Here is a 20898-nt window from a genome sequence, read left to right as displayed (position 1 = left end):
CCAATTGTTTTTGGGTACGCAAAGTAGGAGGTATTCCTCTAGGAATTGTGATGCAATCGTAGGGTCTTGATTCTTTTTTTCTTTGTAAAAAGTCTCAAGTGATCGCCACTTGTCATCGTATAGTCTCTGGGCGAGTAACGATGAACTAAAGCTATAGCTTTGCTGCCCGTGTCGAAATAACCCTTCGCACTTAAACGCCTTTAATAGATGAACCATGCGTGCAGACGTTGGGTGAGGCAATTTGCTGTGAGGGTGGATGAGTAGGTTGGACCACTGTGAAAGGGGTAGTGAATCGTCTTCGGCTAGATTTTTCCGAGCTTGACTAACTACCCCCTCGCCGGTTACCAGGGTGCGACCAAAGGAGAGATCGATATACCTTGTTTGCTTGATCCCCTGTATCACCTTGGGAAGTAAAAGTGGTGGCAGAAAAGTGGTTTATTTTGCCCTTCCCAAGTGATACTGAACCCGTCCACCGCCCAAGTCTGCGGATCCGGCAACGGGGAGATATACGTCATGAGTTAGTGGCCTAGGCAAGTAATAAACAAGTCATTGTTTGGTTGCCTGAATTCCTGAAGCAGTAACTGGAATGCTTCTGTGAGAAATTTCCACTCGGTGGGAGCCACCCTGTCTGGACGTGATAAAGTATCGGCCAGTATGTTTCTACATCCGGGGATGTGCTGAACTATGAACTTAAGTCACAGCCGATCCACTAGATGGAACAAATCTGAATGTCTGTAGAAGTAGAGAGTGGGAGTGTGTTGTTCCCCAATTGCACAGGCACCACACCGCAGTGCTGTTGTCTGTGGATATTGCGAGTCTGGCTAACTGTAGTTGATTCTGCCAATGTGATATAGCCAGAATTAAAGCTTCCAACTCCAAGTTGTTTATGTGCCACTTCCATTGAGCGCCGGGCCATAGCCCTGAGCCTATCTGGTCTTGAAAGTGAAGACCCCACCCCTGAAGGGGGATGTCCACAACCAGGTGTGTATTCGGGGAAAACCCGAATAAAGAGACTCCGAAGACATTCAACGCCACAAATTGAGGCAAGGCTCTAGCTTAGTCGGTAGAGTGATGGCCTTGAGTGGATCCTGACTCCTGATGTAAGGGTTCAGGAAAAAATTGAATTGGTCGCAGTTGAAAGCGGCCCATGCTAGTTAACTCGTGTGCCGAGGTGATTAACCCTAGCAACACTTTCCACTGGCGAAGTGTTTGTGGTTGGTGTAGAGTAGATTACAACAGAAGTAGAAACTTGTGCCATCTGTCCCTCGGTACAGATAGGATATCCTGGTCTGTCTTGAACAGGTCTCCTATGAACTGCAGTCAATAGGAAGGAGAATACTCCAGACTTCGCCTCGTTGATTGTCTATCCCAGTTATTGACATGTGTTGATGATACAGTAGATCGCCCTCCATCTACGACTCGAACCAAGTGTTCGTCAAGTGTAGATACAGTTATTGGCTTCATTACTCCTGTAAATAGCCAAAAGTGTTACTGACATGTCCAGGGTTTCCCCTGACGCAGTATTCTTGCGTATATGACTCTCAATTAAGGAAAAATACGCCCAGAAATTAATGACTGCGTCATGACTGACGCAATTTCAAAATATCTGTGTTGTTGTTTACCAGCTTTGGAATGAAAATATTACAACTACTCACCTGAACTTAATTTATAAACATTTTCTGAAGACAATATATGCAAACATCTTAAAATTTTCGTCTTGTTTTTAATTAATCGTCGTTTCAAAATATATTTATGCATCAAAGTGAACGTAACTCTCACACTCCATGTGGCTTCGATGACAGCACGTGATGTAAACAAAGGAAAATTCCGCAAATGGACAAGGTTTTTCATGTTTCGGCATATTTTCTCACTAAAAGTTAACCATGTCATATGTTTATCTAGATGTGAAGACTCGTAAAAAATGAAACAGAAGAAAATATTATCATTGTTGCGGTGAATAATGTTACAGTATGTGGTTAAGCAGAACCTATGGAGCGGGGTAAACAGAAGTTGTAAGTATCGGAGGGACACATGTTTTTGCCGAAATTTAGGTAAACATTATTGAATGAAATTTTAAATAAAATTAATAAAATAACATAAGGTCAGATATACAGAGAACACATTTTTAGTACCAGATAGTGTAACAACAGGATTAACTTGCGTAATTCAATTTGGATTTGTTATGCTATTTCCGATGACAGATCATGACAGCCTGAAATAAGACTGAAGAAAAGTCTGTGCGTATTATACACGAGAGATATTTTTTTCAGGATTTAAAAGCCCATAATTAGGGATGTGTATTATACACGAGTGTGTATTATACGCGAATAAATATGGTATATACGAAATGTAAAGCTTTGTGCGTGTTTGTTGTTGCTAATAAACTGAGTGTTCACAAGTCTTCAGTTCAACTTCACTGTTGATAGATAATACAAGATAACTAGATAAAATATGTAAATGAGCTAGTGGTATTAGATTATAATCTGACATGAAATGTATTTTAATACCCATCCATGATTAAAAATTATGTCTCACAGTTGAGACTGATGTTATGTATTCATCCTGTATTAGTCTCACTGTAAATTGTTTCATGAGCTGTGAAGTAATTAAAGATTGTGAAAAGATAAAACCAACAAACTTTGTTTTTCATTCATATATCCTTTACTTCTCTGTAGTACAATCAGCTGAGAACATTAATTAGCACTTGTTAACTTAAACTAAAGACATATAATATTTAAAAGATACTTAACTTTAAATGTAACAATAACAGTGAACACTTTAAATTTCATTAATCATACAAAAAAACATTCGACTCTCAAAAAATATTTTTGACTTCCAAAAATTCATAGTGACTCTCAGATATTGGAGTCTAGGAGGAACCCTGCATGTCATATGGGAAATACTACCATTAGTAGTGAACCCCAATGAACTAGACCTGAAAAAGTCTACGATTGGGATGGATAGTCGAGACTGATCAAGAATCAAACGTTCGTTGAACACAGAGAAATTGTGGAACATTCTTATCTTGTCTGGGTCCTTCATGAGTACCAGGTAGATGTGAGGATAAAACCCTGGTGTAAAGACTGGGTTGTGAACCCGATCTACAGCTCTTCTTACCAACAGTATGTCCATGTTGGATTTTCCCAATCAAACTGTGGTCAAGGGTGGGGTTATCTCTACCTGTATACGGACACTTTGATATAGTGCGATAAGTCCTTGAGACTTGTCTCTGCCACGCCCTTTCCCAGTAAGGGAATGCTGGTCTTCCCTGAGAAACGAGCGTCTAGGCTTATAATTTCCTGACTTGCCAGCCCGCTTAGACTTTCCAAGCTTTTTGGGAACTTGACGTGCGTGTCTGCGATCTTTTCGTTGAACAGGGAAGTAGATGACCAAGGTTGACGTAATAGACTGCCCTTGAAACCAGAATCTCAGTTGGAAACACTACAAAGTCTTGCGTGTAACGGTAATCTCCGTCAGAACGGTCTCAAGATGAATTTTCCTGTGGTCAAACTGACACCGTAGGAAAAACACCACAGTTTGGAAGTGATCTAATCAGATAGGGTTATCCTCTAATAGATTCTGATCCACTGCAAACATTGACGATATTGGTCGCTTAAATGACAGAGCAAATGTGAGTTTTGGAGAAGTCTTCCTCCAATGACCTCGTGGTGTCCCTCTTATTTACCCTGTTATCAGGGGAGGGTGTTACTGACACGAGATGGTCTGCTACCCAATCGGGTACATGTGTTAAGCTGATCATGTGCCGGTTACGTAACCGAGTACACTGTATGCCTTGGGCTAACGTCATTGTAGAGACCTTGATTCGTACGCAGATGCTGCGCTCAGCGCAGGTCTGATGTGTTGGAACAGCACTAAGCTGATCGTGCGACGCTTGCGTAATAGGAGCGCTTGGGTAGCAGTCAGATGCTGCGCTCAGCGCAGGTCTATGCTGGATATGTTGGAACAGCGCTAAGCTGATCGTGCGTCGCTTGAGTAATAGGGACGGACGCTTGGGTAGCAGTTAGACGCTGCGCACGGCGCAGGTCTATGCTGGATATGTTGGAACAGCGCTAAGCTGACTGTGCATCGCTTGCGTAATAGAAGTGCTTGGGTAGTAGTCAAGAGCTGTGCTTGGCGCAGATAACTGAGGCACAAAGCTCAAAGGTATTGACTGGATCAAGGCTTGTGTCTAATCTACCCCCATCATGGCATCTTGATACGCTGGTGCTGTCGCGGCAGATATTGCGGCAACACCGTTTTCCAACTCCAAACGCAGATTTGCCTGCTGTGACCTTGAAAATGGGGTCAAGGTCACCAAAACCGACTGGTGTCTGCGGAGTCTGTATATACACCATAGTTCCAAATATGAAGACAATCCAGCATTTAGTTCTTGAGATATCGCGGCAACAAACAGGTGGGACGTACGTGAATACTATATCCCCCGCTTCGCTATCGCGCGGCGGGGGACAAAAATTAAAACAAAAGGAGAGCTCCGCTGGGACAACTCCTAGCTGTGCTGCCACAAGCAGTGATGTGAAGATGACCTTAGGTGTCATCAAGGTCACAGGACAGCGACGGAAGGCCACTGATTGGGACTTGAGAACAACAACTTTATTTCTTTACCCAGGACCTTCGCGGCGCTGTCCTTCTGGTTGTCGTAAGTAAGCAGTGAATGCATTAAGGAGTAATGCAGGATAAGCAAAAAATAACATTTCTTTAACATGTACAAAGCATTCTACCTGGGAATACTGGGGAGAGACTTTTATATAAAGCGTTCCACAACAAGACAACTTTCCCTCAGTAGTTGAAATAATCAAGAAAATCAATAATTCCAAAGCAGTTTTTTAAATCAATTCTGAATTTCAAATCAAAGACAGCTAATAAAATATTTGGGGGATAAAACTGCTAGGCCTTGAAAGACAAATGACACTGACAATGTGTCTGGTACATAATTGATGTTTTTGTTACAACTTACTTTCTTCATCAATCAGCTCCAGATCCCATGGACTTAGCTTCTCATGTTCCCCATTGTCCCAGCTGTGAACACAAGGTTGGAAGGTCTACATGTGCACCCGTCATTGTCTTGTATCAGACTTATGCTTTGACTACAATCAACTGGCAGAGGACAGTCACATGTTCCTGTGCAGCACAGCATGGACTCCACACTGTCAGACATGACTTCATTCCCTATGTGTTACAGATGGTGTTAATATTATCTTCACAAATCAGTTTCATAAACTGAGGAGGTTATCATATGAAGACCATCATATAGCCTGATCATGTACTGATAAAAAGCCCACTTTATCATACACTGGCTCATGATATAAATTTGATCCATTTGAACTTGGCTTCATGGTCTGATAAATATGCAAATGAAGTGGTCTAGCAGGAATAACTTTCAAGCTCCATGTATCTTTCTTGATAAGCCATTGGGACTAACATTCCCAATATGCTCATGGGTTGGGGGTTTGGAACCAAAAAATGGAAGTGGAACACTGTAAAGATAACAAGCATCAAAGCATGGATCGGGAAAGGCTGAGACATTGCTACTGATGCCATGAGGGCGAGATGGCTTTTGATTCAAGTCTTAGTCTTCTTTCAGAAGCCCTCTTACCAAAGAAATAAAATAACAAGGTTTGAAATGTTATTTGTAACTCATATTTGTCCTGTCAAAATTTTGTCAAAATACTTATATCTAGAATACTGTGACCTAGAAAGACATCAAATCTTTCAGTATGCAAATAATAAATTTGGCCATTTTCAATGGCCAATTTTGGTAACTGTACAAAAACAAAACAGCTTTTCATATCAACGTCGGTTTATTGATGTGTTAACTTCCTGTACTTTATTTACGTGAAATAAAGGAAAAATATAAAAATAAATTACATTTGTATACCATATTTTCTTGAGTATAGTTCGCACCCATGTATAATGCGCACCCCCCTCTAGCGGATTCAATATTTTGGAAAAAAAAAAATTCCATTACCAAGCCCAGAATTTTTTTTACACCGTACCCCTTTAGCAAAGTCCAGCAAACAAACAGGTGATGAGAAACTTGGTCAGTACAAATTCGAAATTTGAGATAAAAAATCACCAGACATGTTTATTTTTGCTAGGCATTGTTTTATATCCAGGGATTAAGATAACCTTGTGTATTATCTCGTAAACTAAGCCGGACACAGCAATCAGCTGTACACACGTTTTCTTGGAATCTATCGGTGATTCTGTCAAGACACACCCAATGATATAACTTTACTGGATTTTAATGCAAGGATCAGCAAAAATTGTATCTGAAACTATTTTTTTATCAGGAATAATATATTCCAATATCTTGTTAATTTAGATGCAGCTTTTACTAAACATATTTAAAATAATAACAACCCTAAGCGAAGCAGCTGATCGCTATTGCATGTATTGCCGGGTATTATTTTTTACATGGAACCAGTCTGACCAGTCACCGTCGTGGCTCCCGTGCACATGATCGTGCGATCGCGAAAATTACGTGTTGACAAAGAATCGTCCAACAAAAACAAATATGACTTTTAACGAGTCACAGTATGACATTTATGATATATGTATCCATTCTCTGTCAACTAAAGTTCGTTTCAAGGCGTCACTTTTTATAGCCAGACAGTGTAATTACATGACTAATTTGCGTACTTCAGAAAAAAACCCATCAAAACTCATTAATTCATGTACAATGCGCACCCCCTTCTACACAGCTGTGTTTTTTTTTTTAAAAAGTGTGCACTATACTCAAGAAAATACGGTACTTATCCTGCATTACTACTTAATGCATCTGCTGCTTACCTTTTGACAAAGACAGACCTTGCGATGGTCCTAAATGGAAGAAAAAAGGTTGTTTCCAATCAAGTCCTGTCTGAGGACCACTTGAACAGCTGTCACTTGATCGTCCAGAGTGACATCACTTCCCGCCACATTTCTACTGATCATCCGTAATAATTTTACAGTAAGCAGCAGATGCATTAAGGAGTAATGCAGTATACGTAAAAAATTTAGCCAAATCCTGACTTCTGTAACATCGGTGAATGAAATCGCCTGGTCCATCAGATTTATGCATTACCGTATATCGCTGTGTATAAGGTGACCCCACGTATAAGACGACCCCCATGCACACGCCTTCAAAATCAACCCAAAATGCTATACTCCGTGTATAAAGCGACCTGGAATGAAGCACATCACAAGTGCGCACACAAACCTTATATATGCAATAAAAATGGGTTTATCTGATTAAAAACGATGTTTTATTGGTCTGTTTTCAGTCGTACCGGGGTTTCTCTCATGCCCTCACGTCTAGTCGCACGTTTAAAAGGAAGCCAGAAGCTGGAATGTAAACATGGGTTTATCTGATTAAAAACAATGTTTTATTGGTCTGTTTTCAGTCATACAAATGGGTATCTCTCATACCCTCACGTCTAGTCGCACGTTTAAAAGGAAGCCAGAAGCTGGAATGTAAACATTAAACTTGTTTCCGTCCGGTTGCGCACGCACCTCCCTATGACATGTCACAAATCTCGAAGAATAAGCCATCAAGCAGGACTGGACTGGATTACTTCCCAGTGGGGATGGCTATGGCTTGGTGGGAACGTACAACTGAAAACAGACCAATAAAACATCGTTTTTAATCTGAAAAACCCATGTTTTAGTCTGTTTTCAGTCGTACAAATGGGTAGAATTCGACGGAACACTGGAAGGAGGGTCAGGAAAGTAATCAGGAAGTGACCTCTTTCACGTCGAATGTACCAAGTTCTTCACCCCTGTAGTGACAAAAGAACATTTGACCAGATGCACGGACGAGACAAGTTGTTTATCACGAACGCACGGCATGGTTAATGCTCTTCGACATACAACTAATTATCGATGCGACAGGACAACTGCACAAGTCAGTTGAACTGCAATCGAAGTGTGGTCGGCGCATAATTTAGTTACAGAGCAACTCGCAGTATACAAGGTAACTAAAAAATACGAGCAGTACTATAAAGTATGGGAAGACGATGCATACACCGAAGAGCCATAATAAAAAAGCCAAAGTACTGCACACAACAAAAAAACATAAGAATGCGTACATTCACCAACAGCTTTTATTGTAACCTGTTATCTGGCACGAAGTGTCGAGCAAAAAGTCCAAAGTGAATAAAGCACAAATTCACTGTCTTTTCTGAGAGATCTGTTGTGCCACCACGAGTGGACCAAACTGTTTGAGTCCTTCAACATCTTCTGTTGAGAAATCTCTGAGATAATGCGAATCAAACACTGACGTAGATCTCCAAAAGCAGCCCTCCATATAATAGCTTGCAGCGAACAATTACTGTGGAGTGCTAATGTTGAAGCTATGGCTCGAACTTCGAGCGGATGAGAGGAGGTGGGAGGTGCGAGTCCTTGCGCCTCGCAAGCTCTGAGAATGACCGCTCAGAGAGAGTATTACGTGTAATCTCTTTCTTTGCATTGGTTGAGAGCGGTATGAACAGCCGTCTAAAATGTTGTCGTCGCTGTTCAGATCGCTGCAGGTAAATACGAAGCGCACAAACTGGGCACAGGGTGAGATCAGCGTGATCATGAGGGCCCATAATGGCAGACAAGGAAGGAATGTGGAACATTCTCGAATCTTGCCCAGGAAGTTGATTTTTCACTAAAAAATCTCATCTGAGACCAAGATGGACGTTGTCATGGTTACGTTGATCGAATGTAATCCGACCGACTTCAATGGCATGTATTTCCGATACTCTTTCTGCCATAGCTAGCGAGAGAAGGAAAGCCGTTTTCTGAGACAATAAGTTGAACGCGACCTGATCTAGAGGCTCGTAAGTCTGACAAGACAGGTTGCGCAGAACGACATCAAGGTCCCAGGCCGGTGGTCAGAATTTACGTGACTGATCTTCAACCATGAAGGCACAAAGAATCTTCTGCAACTCCGGTACTTTAGTGAGCTTGTCACCCTTAGGAGACGGCACCGCTGAAGCTAAAGCTGCCAGATAAGTCACGATCGTCGACCCTTTCAGACGCCGAGATGACCGGAGTGAATGAGTGAATGAGTGAATGAGTGAGTGAGTATGGTTTACGACGCTTTTAGCAATATTCCAGTAATATCACGGCAGGGGACACAAGAAATGGGCTTCACACATTGTACTCATGTCGGGAATCGAACCCGGGTCTTCGGCGTGAGATGACCGAAAATAGACTAGGAACTACGCCCCCTGTGTAGGGGTTGCTATCGCCGGGTATAAGCCATGAGACCTGGCGAAAATGGAGAAAGTGGTCCACTTGTCATCGTACAGCTTACGAGTCGTAACTCGATGTGCCGACGAGACAAGCGCTGCAGCTTTAGCCGAATACCCTTTCTTCATTTACGAGGTCTTAAGCAAACCCGGGCGTGAAGCTGGAAGTTCTTCATCCCCGGATGCAAGTCGTCGGTGTGAGGATGAAGAAGGAGGTCGTCTCGATCTGGCAATGGGAACGGTGGCGGATCGATGATCTGAAGAAGTTCCGGGAACCACGTTCTTGTCGGCCAATAAGGCGCGACCAAAAGCAGACGTAGGTTGGCCGTTTGTCGAACTGTCTCCAGTATCGATGGTATAAGCACTGTTGACGGAAACGCGTAAGCGTCTAGACCCTCCCACGATATGGCTAGTGCATCGTGGTCCCATGCCCGTGGGTCTGGAACCGGTGACACGAATCGAGAGAGGCGGTTGTTGTACCAGGTTGCGAAGAGATCTTCTTGGGGCAACCAGAGTCGATCTGTCAGAAGGTTAAAGACTGTCGGATGGATCATCCACTCCGTGGGGGCTGCCTCGATGGTCTCAACAGGGCGCCGGCTATCACATCCTTGGCCCCCGCAATGTGACGGGCGCGTACGCCCATGTCCAAGTCGTCGACGAGGGCGTAGAACCTGAATGTCCAGTCCAGAAGGGCCGCCGACAAAGTCATACCCTGTTGGTTGATGCAGTGGACGACTGTGGAGTTGTCCGACTGTATCATCAGCCGTTTCCAACGGAGTCAAAGTTTCCAGAAATCGACCGCCTGAATCACTGCTTCTATCTCGAGGCAGTTGATGTGGAGGACCTTTTCTTCTATCGACCACAGCCCGACCACTTCATCGTCCCCGAAGTGCGCTCCCCAGGCATCCAATGACACGTCTACGAATAGGGGTAGTATGAACGGAGGCTCGCTTATAAAGACGCCTTCGCAAACGTTCGACGGCTGGAGCCACCGCTCCAGATGACAACGTAGCTGCGCCGAAAGTGGAACGAGGAGGTTGGGAAACAGGTGAGGGGTACAGCAATCATTGCAGCAGGTGAAGCTGAAGACAACATCGGCGAGTCAGGTCTTGGGCCTAAGTCAACAGAACGAGGACTTCCTGCCACGTGTGCACCGACGCCGAGGCATGTAGAAGTCTAGGAACGCTGCTGACAATCTTGTCCCGACGGTCTTGTGGTACCATAACCAGATTGACTCCCGTCTGAAAGCGTATCCCGATGTACTGTAGATCCCGAGTTGGTACCAAGTCCGACTTTTGAAGGTTGACGATCCACCTGAGGTACCGCCCTAGTAGACTCAGGGTGGTCGCTAATTCTCCTTGAAGGGCTTCTGTGACAACCGTCTTCATGATCTGTGTGAAAATGCACGGGGCCGTAGAAAGTCAAAACGGGACGGCCGCCCGCTGATATTGAATACCTTGATATTCGAATTGGAGGTACTTCTGGAACTCGGAAGCTATTGGTACATGGAGATATGCGTCCTGAAGGTCTATCGAGATGAGGAAGTTCGGTAATATCATCCGACGCAGAGAGCTGAGGGATATCATGGTGAATGTGTCGGGTTGTTGGAGGTATGTTGCATTGAACTTTTTGAGATTGAAAATATGCCGCATCTTTGTGGAGTTTTTCTTGGGTACTAGAAAGATGGGCGAGTAGTACCCCGGCGATGGTGTCGATGTCCCTAGGCGAAGTACGGCCACCTTTTCCACCAACGAATCGATGGCCTCCGTCAGCCGATCCGTTGGTGGAGTGTGGAATGTCGGGGATGACGGCAGTGGTGGCGTCGATCTCAGGCTTGGGGCGTAGCCTGTTGTCAAAATATTCTGAACGTAAGGGTCGTTGAGGAAAGCCCACTTGTGGGCTTAGTGATGAACTCAACCCCCTACCAGTAGCACGTCTAAAGGTAGTGTCACCAGGGGAGACTGCAACGACAGTGACGGCGGGGGAAGGGTCCTCACTTCTTCCTCCGCTGGCTCTTTCCCCCCTTGGGATTGGACGTTGCCATGGTTACGCTGATCGAACGTAATCTGACCGACGTCAATGGCCTGTATTTCCAATACATTCGCTGCCGTAGATATCACTATCGGCTTCCCTGGAGTACTTGTCCAGAACTTCGTTAGTACGACCGTCAAACAACTGTTGCTATGACCACGGGGCCCGTAACAGTGTCCCGCCATAACGATTCAGGTAGTTCAGTGCAGTCGATGTAACCATGGCGACTTGCCGTAGTAATCTTGCCCGATACATATCGGGACTAGGCGAGGATATCCGAGAGGCTGTCGTCACAATCCATCTTCGACTTCGATTGTGGAGGCGTAGATGAAGGAGCTGGTGTACTGGTTGACGGTCCATGGCGCCCAATCCTTCTTGGTCGATGCCGTCGAGGCGAGGACCGCCGCCGTGATCTGGGATATCAAAGCCGGGTCGATATGAAAGTGAGACGCCGGCATCGTTCTGTCATTATCTTCACTACGGCGCTGAACTCCCAGAAACTCCCTGCGAGAACGTCGCATGTCTCTTGACAAGACACTCGACCTGTCGTCCCGACTTGAACGGGAACGACCCCTGTGTCCACTGTCGTCCCGCACGACGTCCCTATCGTCGTAGGTAGAACCGAGATACGGACCGACTGGGGACCGTAGTCCCCTTATAGTCCTCGTCAGCACCCGGTCCCGTCGTAACTGGGGAGGCTGAGTGACCCTCTCGATCAACCGATTGACGAAGATCAGTTGTACGGGTAGTATCATCAGCAGGCGAACGGTCAAGTGTCTTGTCGAAAACAGAAGTTGACTGAGGCGGGTCTTTATCAACTGATTTCTTAGGTGTGGCAAACTCACCACCCCCAGGGCCTCATGTGGAGGGTGCAGAGTCCAAGGATCCACCCGATGACCTTCTCTGCTTGTAGCGCTGGTCAGCAGTCCGCTTCGCCAATGCACGAAGATACAAGTTTAAGTTTATAGAAGACAAGTGCTCACATTCTTTACAACGTTTATCCCACGAACACGTTGAAACCCGTCCTTAATGATGCAGGAAGGACAATACTTGTGAGGGTCTACTTTAGACAGTTTTCTTTGATACGAGGCACCAATGCCCAACATGTTGCCACGTGTATAATCAGGTCAAACAGTGAAACACCTGTTGAACACAAACAATGGATTACCAAGGATTACATTCCAGGAGTCTACAGGGAAGACATATTTATTATTACTTTATTAGAACAACTGTAGACAAGCGATAAGTACTAGCAGAATACAAACTAGCAGTCTACCGCGAAAGCCTTTCTCGAGCGACAAGCTCAGAGGCGTGCTGAGAGATTTATGACATGTCATAGGGAGGTGCATGCGCAACCCGACGGAAACAAGTTTAATGTTTACATTCCAGCTTCTGGCTTCCTTTTAAAAGTGCGACTAGACGTGAGGGTATGAGAGAGACCCATTTGTACGACTGAAAACAGACTAAAACATATGTTTATCTTGCGTTGCTTTTTCTACGATGATTGGTCGCGTGTGTAACTCCAGCAAATGTTGCCATTTTGTGTTTACACGGTACAACACCAAATTGGTGCCCGTAAAATAAGATTCATTTATGAAGTAATAACAAGAAACAATTTAATCACCAATTAACTATGTTGTAACTAACTAGGCTTATGTTTGCTTCACATTCAGCATGTTTATTCCACAATCACTTATACACACCGTCGCGAACAGTTGTTAATACAACTGTAAAAACAGCGGGAATTGATTTCAGCTTCACTGGTTATCACATGTAAGGTCACATGTGGAAAATGCTTACCGGTACTTCCTGCTCTCTACTCACAGATGTTGATTGTTTTACCGTGTCAGCTGGTTTGACAATCTGCATCAAGGCGAGGGTCATTTCAACTTTATTTGCAGAAATTATTAAACTTTATTCAAGGAAAAGAGATACAAATCATGTTTATGTATGGAAATAGTTATTGGAACATTTATTTAGGACGAAATGGGAAGTTTTATTGTCAAATGCTGGGCTGGCCATCGGAAGCCGGTTGACATCGCTAGTGGAAAAAAATGTGAGATCTTCGACTCCGTGTATAAGACGACCCTCCATTCTTAACCCCCTCATTTTAGCTACGAAAAACTCACCTTATACACTGCGATATACGGTAATAAATTGTTTGGTCCCATATATAAATGCACTGGTTCAGGACATCGGACCTGTGGATTTTTCAACCTTTTAAAGTTTCACGACAGTTTCCCCTAGTCAATATATTGGACTTAAACCACTTCATCCTGCTCTCAACATTTTCATGTGAACAAAAAACGCAACCGTAAATGTGAAAACAATAAAAGAAACAAGAATCAAATGCACTTCCCAGCTTTGGCTCCCATGCATGCAAATGCACACTCAAAGCCTCGTATCCATCCTTGTCATTACAACCTGGTGTGTCACATTGTACTTACTGGACATTGAAGCACTGGTACATGCTGTCTGTGAACTCGGCCTGGAAGGGTTCCTGTGACTGGACTGTGCCCATCCACCAGTGGTCGTCTATCATGGCCCGGAACCGGTCATCTACACACATGCGTACATCAGACATTGAAAACATGCACTACACAATCAACCTGCAGTCACCCTTCAAGTACAAGTTGTGAAACCAGAAGTATGTGACACAGTTACAAATTATTGTTAGGTTTGATAGTAAAATTGTGATGAGGTTGTGTTGAACAGAAGTTCCAGGGAAAGTTTCACAAACAAGATAGGATCCCATGTTAATACATGAAATACATGTGACATTTCAATGATGTGATGAAGACGTACTCGGTTTCCATTTTCTCTGCATGGCAATGTTGTAGGTCTGCTTGAGCACCAGGAAGTCGATGACATCAGGCATGTCGTGGTACCTGAAAGATGGACCGTAAAGTCAGGGTTAAAGGCCCAATCCCATGGAAATCCTCTCAATATCAGTGACCTAACCCATTCAGGTCATGCTGGCAGTTGGGCATTCTTGCCATCTTTCATATGTACTGACTAGTGCATAACTTCACTTCTCAAAAGCGAACTGCTGGGTTCCTCATTGGTAGTCCACAGTATTCATCCAATGGCTTGTATCTAGACTAAAGCAGTGACGATTAATCACAATGTGTAACAAGGCAGAGGGGCCGTAGGTAGTGCTAGTAATTAAGCACCAAACTATTTGGTCCAGGCTAGGGTAATTGCATAAATTAAAGTTGACTCGCTCCATCCATGAGAAGACTATTCATTCATCTCTTCAAGTATTTTAGGTAAATTCTCTTTATCTCCTCACGAAGTCTTTACTAGATCTATGGGAACAGGACTGAACAAAATGTAAGTTGTACTTACTTGATGGAGAATGTTCCCCCGGTCAGTTTCCCACTCTCATGGTCAATGAAGGCAAGCTTGAGGCAGCACAGTCTCGGTGGTCGGATTTCATACTTGATGCCAACAATTTTAACCAACTCTTGTTCCTGGAGGAGATCATCAAATCTCATTCAAATGTTCACTATTTGTCAACACTAATATCCATGAGCATGTCCCTGGTACTTGATGAAGGCCACATTTTGTCCTTCATATGGACTTATTCACCTTGTTTTCACAGGAGACGTATTGAAGACTGATTTACCTTGATGTTTTCACATGAGAGGTGTCCTTAAATATCACTGGAATCCATACTAAATTCAACTAACAACCAGTTACTCTAATATCTATTATACTTGACTCTACTACCATGAGGTTGAAACGAGGTTAAAATGAGGTTGAAAGAGGGAAACATTAACATGATTAGTAATCTACCTTTCAACATAGACACAACACAAACCATTTTACGCGAGGTGTTGAGTGGGGTGTTGAGTGAGGTGTGGAGTGAGGTGTTCAGTGGGGTGTTGAGTGAGGTGTCGAGTGGGGTGTCGAGTGGTGTGTGGAGTGAGGTATTGAGTGAGGTGTCGAGTGGGGTTTGGAGTGGGGTGTCGAGTGGTGTGTTGAGTGAGGTATTGAGTGAGGTGTGGAGTGGGGTGTGGAGTGGTGTGTGAAGTGAGGTACTAAGCGAGGTGTTGAGTGAGGTGTGGAGTGAGGTGTCAAGTGGGGTGTTGAGTGTGGTGTCAAGTGGGGTGTTGAGTGAGGTGTTGATGGAGGTGTTGAGTGGGGAGTGGGGTGTTGAGTGAGGTGTGGAGTGGGGTGTTGAGTGAGGTGTCCAGTGGGGTGTTGAGTGGGGTGTGGAGTGGGGTGTTGAGTGAGGTGTTGATGGAGGTGTTGAGTGGGGTGTTGAATGAGGTGTCAAGTGGGGTGTCGAGTGGGGTGTTGAGTGAGGTGTCCAGTGGGGTGTTGAGTGGGGTGTGGAGTGGGGTGTTGAGTGAGGTGTTGAGTGAGGTGTGGAGTGGGGTGTCGAGTGGTGTGTGGAGTGGGGTGTGGAGTGAGGTGTTGAGTGAGGTGTTGATGGCGGTGTGGAGTGGAGTGTGGAGCGGGGTGTGGAGTGGGGTGTGGAGTGAGGTGTGGAGTGAGGTGTTGATGGAGGTGTCGAGTGAGGTGTCGAGTGAGGTGTTGATGGAGGTGTCGCTGACAGTAGTACATACCCTGAGTTTTGGATTCTTGTGCCATGGCTGGTTGTTGTTGGGGTTCACTTCATACACTTTGTGCTTGACTACTGCATTCAGGTAGAGTTCATGACCTTGGCGGAAGTACATGACCTCATCGCCCATCTGAGGAACAAATGGTGCCTTGCGTGGAATGGTATCAGTCAGCCATTCCGGTGGTCGGAATGCTTCAGACAGTTCTGTTACACCTGATGGCATCTTGGGTTGCTGGTGCTGGAAACAGATGAAACAGTTCATATACAGTTAATTGATGTGTATTTTTAACTACTTATTTTCTTGTGTATAGTGCAGACATTTCTCCCAATCTACCCGTGATTCGGTGAAAATTATCTAATAATATAACTACAAAGAATTTTTATGAAATTGGAATAACTGTCAGCAACATTTCATCATGGTCGCCTGTGAATAATCAAGTTTAAGCCAGACAAACCAGTGGCTGATTGCATGAGCAGCATCCCACACCACGTCATCACGCCAGGTCACAAACTGTGACCATTCCATCATCATTGGTTCCCATGACCAGCACATGGTGCTGAGGACATCCCTCAACAAGTGTCTGACAGGAACTCACCTTGACCACTTTCTTTTTCTTTTTCTTCGGTGGAGGTTTTGCTTTCTTTGGCTTCCTCTCCACATTACTACCACTGTCCTGGTCATTTTCTTTATCATTGTTCTCCTCATCATTATCATCATCATCATCATCTTGATCATCTTCTGTGGATGTGAAGCGTTTGCGTTTTCGCTGCCGCTGTGACATACGTTTTGGAGGCTGCAGATTACTTCCTGTATCCCCCATCCAATCAGAATACTCATCAGAGTCACTGAAAGCAACCAACATCACTCTTACAGCTCCTTTCATCACCTAGACACACTCACTACCCATCTCAGCTGTTTGTGCTCTACTGGATACTTCGGCAATGAGAAGTGTGTCAGAGGGTCCACACTGCTTTATTCGGAGCTCTTCACAAAACGTTAACTCTCAACTTCAGCTTCAATGGCTGGTTTACATGTATATAACTTATCTCACATTTCTGACGATATTCCCAAAAACGTTGTACCATCAGGGTCCCGTTCCACAAAGCGATCATAACTACAATCAATCTTAGAGACTTAATAGATTTTACAATCGTCTTAGCTAAAGTTTACGCCCGTTCCACAAAGCGATTTTAGGGCGATTTTAACAAGTGCCCCGTCCATGGCTCCGATGACATGGGGGAATCCAACAAGTTGATAAAAATCGTGCTTCACATTACGTAAATTGTACAAGATCAAAACGGATATTATTGATAGAGTTGCAAATGGCGTCTATACAGTCGGGTGAAACACCCGGGACACACTGGACTTCACAGTCCCGTGAAGGTCAAAACTCAACGAAAAAAACACCCTTGCTTAAATATCTCAAAGTCATGAGAAAGTTCGTTTCTGGAGACAGGGAATGTAAACGCTGGGTTGCTGGTGTTATGGACGGAGAGACAGCTTCGAGAAGTTTCAAGAGGGCGTGGCGTGGCATGGCGTGGCATACGGTATCACGCATACAGTTCATCGTCAGATAACGTATCTAGCTGCCAGGTGCTGTCTCTAAAAACCCTTCCTTTGTGTAAGACACGGTCCATTTCCTTGCACATCATAATAAAAGTCGCCATCTTTGTTGTTATGGTACAATATTTAAGATCGATTTTAGCGATCCTAAGTTGATCCGGAGCAACTTAGCATTTTGATCTCAACTTACAACTCTCTTAGTTAAGATTGCTTTGTGGAATTGGCGGCCGATCGTAACAAACATCTAAGATCGCGTACTTAGAGAGTTACAATCAACTTAGCCCTAAGATTGCTTTGTGGAACGGGACCCAGATCAGTAATGCCTCATCCACTATCCGAACTCAAAGAGCATGCCTGTTCTCCTGCATCCCCTCACTAGGCAACAGCCTAACTGCAGAGCAGTGCAAGCTTCAGCTGTGACCTTGTTTCAGGTGTTTGCCTCAGTGGAGAGGGGGGAAGGAAGCAACTGCCCAGACAGAGACTGCCATCCGCACGCTGCACGCAACACACTGTATACTGCACGTGATATTTGTTCCCAGAAAGGCACATACAAAAACTAATTAAGTTATAGACAAATGTAAACACTTGACATAAACGTTTTACAAAACACAGGTGACCCAAAAGGTGCAGGGAAGATACCTCATTTCACTTCCAGTGACATCCACATCAGCACAAAGCATGTCAGCATGACAGTAATCAACATCTTTGGGTTATATTCCCTTCTGGCTCATAGGAAACTTGCAAACCAACTGCAGAATGAAGCTTAGTGATATATATTCCTCCTACCTTTCATGCATGAAGTCAGATCCTGAGCTGTTGCCTTCCTCATCCTGAAACATTGCCATGGCCATATGAACACAAACTTCTTTCGATGGATGCATGCAGATATTGACAGCTTATTTAACTAATAATACAACAGCGAAATCTCTGCCTCCAGGTGGTTACAATTTGGAGCCATGTAGTTATCCTCTATTCTGCACTGCTTTTAACAATATTCTACCAATATTACAGCAGGGGAATCCAGAAATGGGCCTCACATATTGTACCCATGGGATTCAAACCCAGTCGTCAGCATGACAACAAGCCATATGTAACAAATTTACTGAAAAATATGCAGAAAGATAAGTTTTCCTGAGGAGCACCATCTCACCTCCTCCTCTTCTGTGTCATACAGTGCTCGGGTGAACAGTCTGTTCCTGGCGGTCTCCTCATTCTCAGCAGTGTTGGCCCCTGCAGCTTGTGCCTGCTTACGTTTGTCTTTTGATGCAGCAGAGTGAGCCTGTAAAAAACAGCCAATATCTAACTTAAAACAAGAGTCATCAGAAGATCACAAATCCCTACGGCCCCCACAAATTCGAAAAAACAAATCATCTGACCATCACTTTAAGTCAAACTTATATTTCTATCTAATCTTCTGTCCATTGTCATTATTGAGCTATTAAAACAATACCACGGAATTGGGATTCTGAACTTTGTATATCTATGTCTGGTACACTCCACACCACCACAATCAAACTTGTTGCCAAGGAAACAGAAAAAATATAAATTCTAAAAACAAAAAATAGCAAAAGGCATTAGTTGACCTGTTTTTTGTGTGTGCAGAGTTTCAATTGGAGTACCTATTTAGAGATATGGTCTGCACAAACACACCACTATGAGTCAATGTCAAACTTGTTGCCTTGGAAAAAGGGAAAAATTAAATTTAGCCAAAGGCACCACTTCAGCCCTTGATGAAGACGTGTACCATTTTGGATGAAAGGTCTTTCACAGTTTTCAGCTTGTTCTCTGGAAACAACACCTACACGGGTCTTCAGCGTGATGAGCAAACGCTTTAAATTCAATACTACCCCTCATGACTGAAGAGGAGAAGACTGGATGGTTTAGAAGATTGTTCACCACTTACACTGTGTGGAGAATTGGGCTTTTTTTTCCTCTCGAAGACAAATTTCTTAAATTCTTCATCAGCAAATGCTAATCTCTTCTCCTCATGTCGCCTGCAGACAACAACAACACATTTGTTATGTGCCTTGACACAACACACTAGCCAGAACACGCAGCAACACCCTCAAGGAAACAGGGTATGTAATAAAATTATTAAGATTAGACTTGATTAAATGTTAAAAGGAACAGTACACTAGGGGAAGTTTGCAAAGTTTGAAGATAGTTAAGTCCTTACCACATTACTTCTGGATCTAGCGGTTTTACGACAACTCTTCTCTTCAGGGCTGCAATGTCACTCTTTGTGGCCTTGAGCGTGACATTGCCGAGTGACTGCCTTACTCCCTCCGTCTCCCCACTGCGACGCATTCCAACCCGACCTGTAGTCACAGAGATAACATCAACATCATTACATTCAAACCAGACCTGTAGTCACACATACACAACATCACAACATTCCAACCAGACCTGTAGTCACAGAGATAACATCAACATCATGGCATTCCAATCCGACCTGTGGTCACACACACACACAACATCACAACATTCCAACCCGACCTGTAGTCACACAGATAACATCAACATCATGGCATTCCAACCAGACCTGTAGTCACACACACACAACATCACAACATTCCAACCAGACCTGTAGTCACACAGATAACATCAACATCATGGCATTCCAACCAGACCTGTAGTCACACACACACAACATCACAACATTCCAACCCAACCTGTAGTCACATAGATAACTTCAACATCATGACATTTCAACCCGACCTGAAGTCTATCTGACCCTCTCTAACATGTGACAAGCATGTAGTGCTGGACTTAGGACTGTACTGGTCCATGTCAGTGTGACTCACCCTGATTGTTCCTGGTTGATCTTGGGGACACAAAGGGAGGGGGTGAGCCTACAGGTGGGGGTGAGGCCAGTGGTTCCCCTCCCTCCAGGGCAATCCGATGATCCTGCTCCAGCTGAAGTCTCTGTATCATAGCGTCGAGGCTAGGGCGGACCCGTTCTATCACAGCAGGCTCAGCCAGGGGGCCACCTAGTGGCTCACCATCACCAATAACCTCGGAGGATCCTGGAGTCAGTAGTAGCACATATATAAGCTGACAAAGAACACGGGTTGTAATGACAGCATATACTGCCATGAGGTAATCCACTAGAACACTGGTGAGTAGTCTCATTGATCATTATGTCCAGCCATCACATCAACAGCGTCTCACCACATCACAGCTTGTCTTATTCTTTGTTCATTTGTTTGTTCAACACTGCACTCAGCAATATTACTGCTTTAAAACACAATCTGTAAACAATTTAGTCTGGACCAGACAATCCAGTGATTGACATCAAGAGCATCGATCTACACAATTGGGATACAATGACATGCATCAGCGATTCTGCGAGTCTTACCACCCAAACCTGTTAATCACCTCTTACAACAAGCAAGGATTGCTGAAGACGTATTCTAACCCGTATCTTCACGGGAAAGCTGTTTTATTCCCATCAGTGAGTACTTTTTAGCTACTGTGAGAATTAAAGGAGGGTTTGA

At 44.1% G+C, this 20898-nt stretch overlaps 1 protein-coding gene across 2 annotated transcripts in view; it reads right to left on the bottom strand.

Annotated features, from left to right (window-relative positions):
• The window catches only part of LOC139476031 (bromodomain and WD repeat-containing protein 3-like), a 66288-nt gene that overhangs the window by 28225 nt on the left and 17165 nt on the right, over positions 1-20898 (bottom strand). For both annotated transcript variants that reach the window (XM_071259270.1, XM_071259271.1), the window contains exons 16-26: positions 20206-20427; positions 19578-19719; positions 19305-19395; positions 18552-18680; positions 18188-18231; positions 16434-16683; positions 15842-16075; positions 14616-14740; positions 14073-14155; positions 13715-13826; positions 4976-5037 (exon numbers count right to left, since the gene is read on the bottom strand). In XM_071259270.1, the coding sequence (XP_071115371.1) occupies positions 4976-5037; positions 13715-13826; positions 14073-14155; positions 14616-14740; positions 15842-16075; positions 16434-16683; positions 18188-18231; positions 18552-18680; positions 19305-19395; positions 19578-19719; positions 20206-20427 (1494 nt within the window). The remainder of the gene's footprint in view (positions 1-4975; positions 5038-13714; positions 13827-14072; positions 14156-14615; positions 14741-15841; positions 16076-16433; positions 16684-18187; positions 18232-18551; positions 18681-19304; positions 19396-19577; positions 19720-20205; positions 20428-20898) is intronic.

The sequence above is a fragment of the Haliotis cracherodii genome, unplaced genomic scaffold (assembly GCF_022045235.1).
Source record: "Haliotis cracherodii isolate W230 unplaced genomic scaffold, xgHalCrac1.p SCAF_3, whole genome shotgun sequence".
NCBI lineage: Eukaryota > Metazoa > Mollusca > Gastropoda > Lepetellida > Haliotidae > Haliotis > Haliotis cracherodii.
The sequence above is the reverse complement of the archived record's forward strand: the minus strand, read 5'-3'. Positions and strand labels throughout refer to the sequence as shown.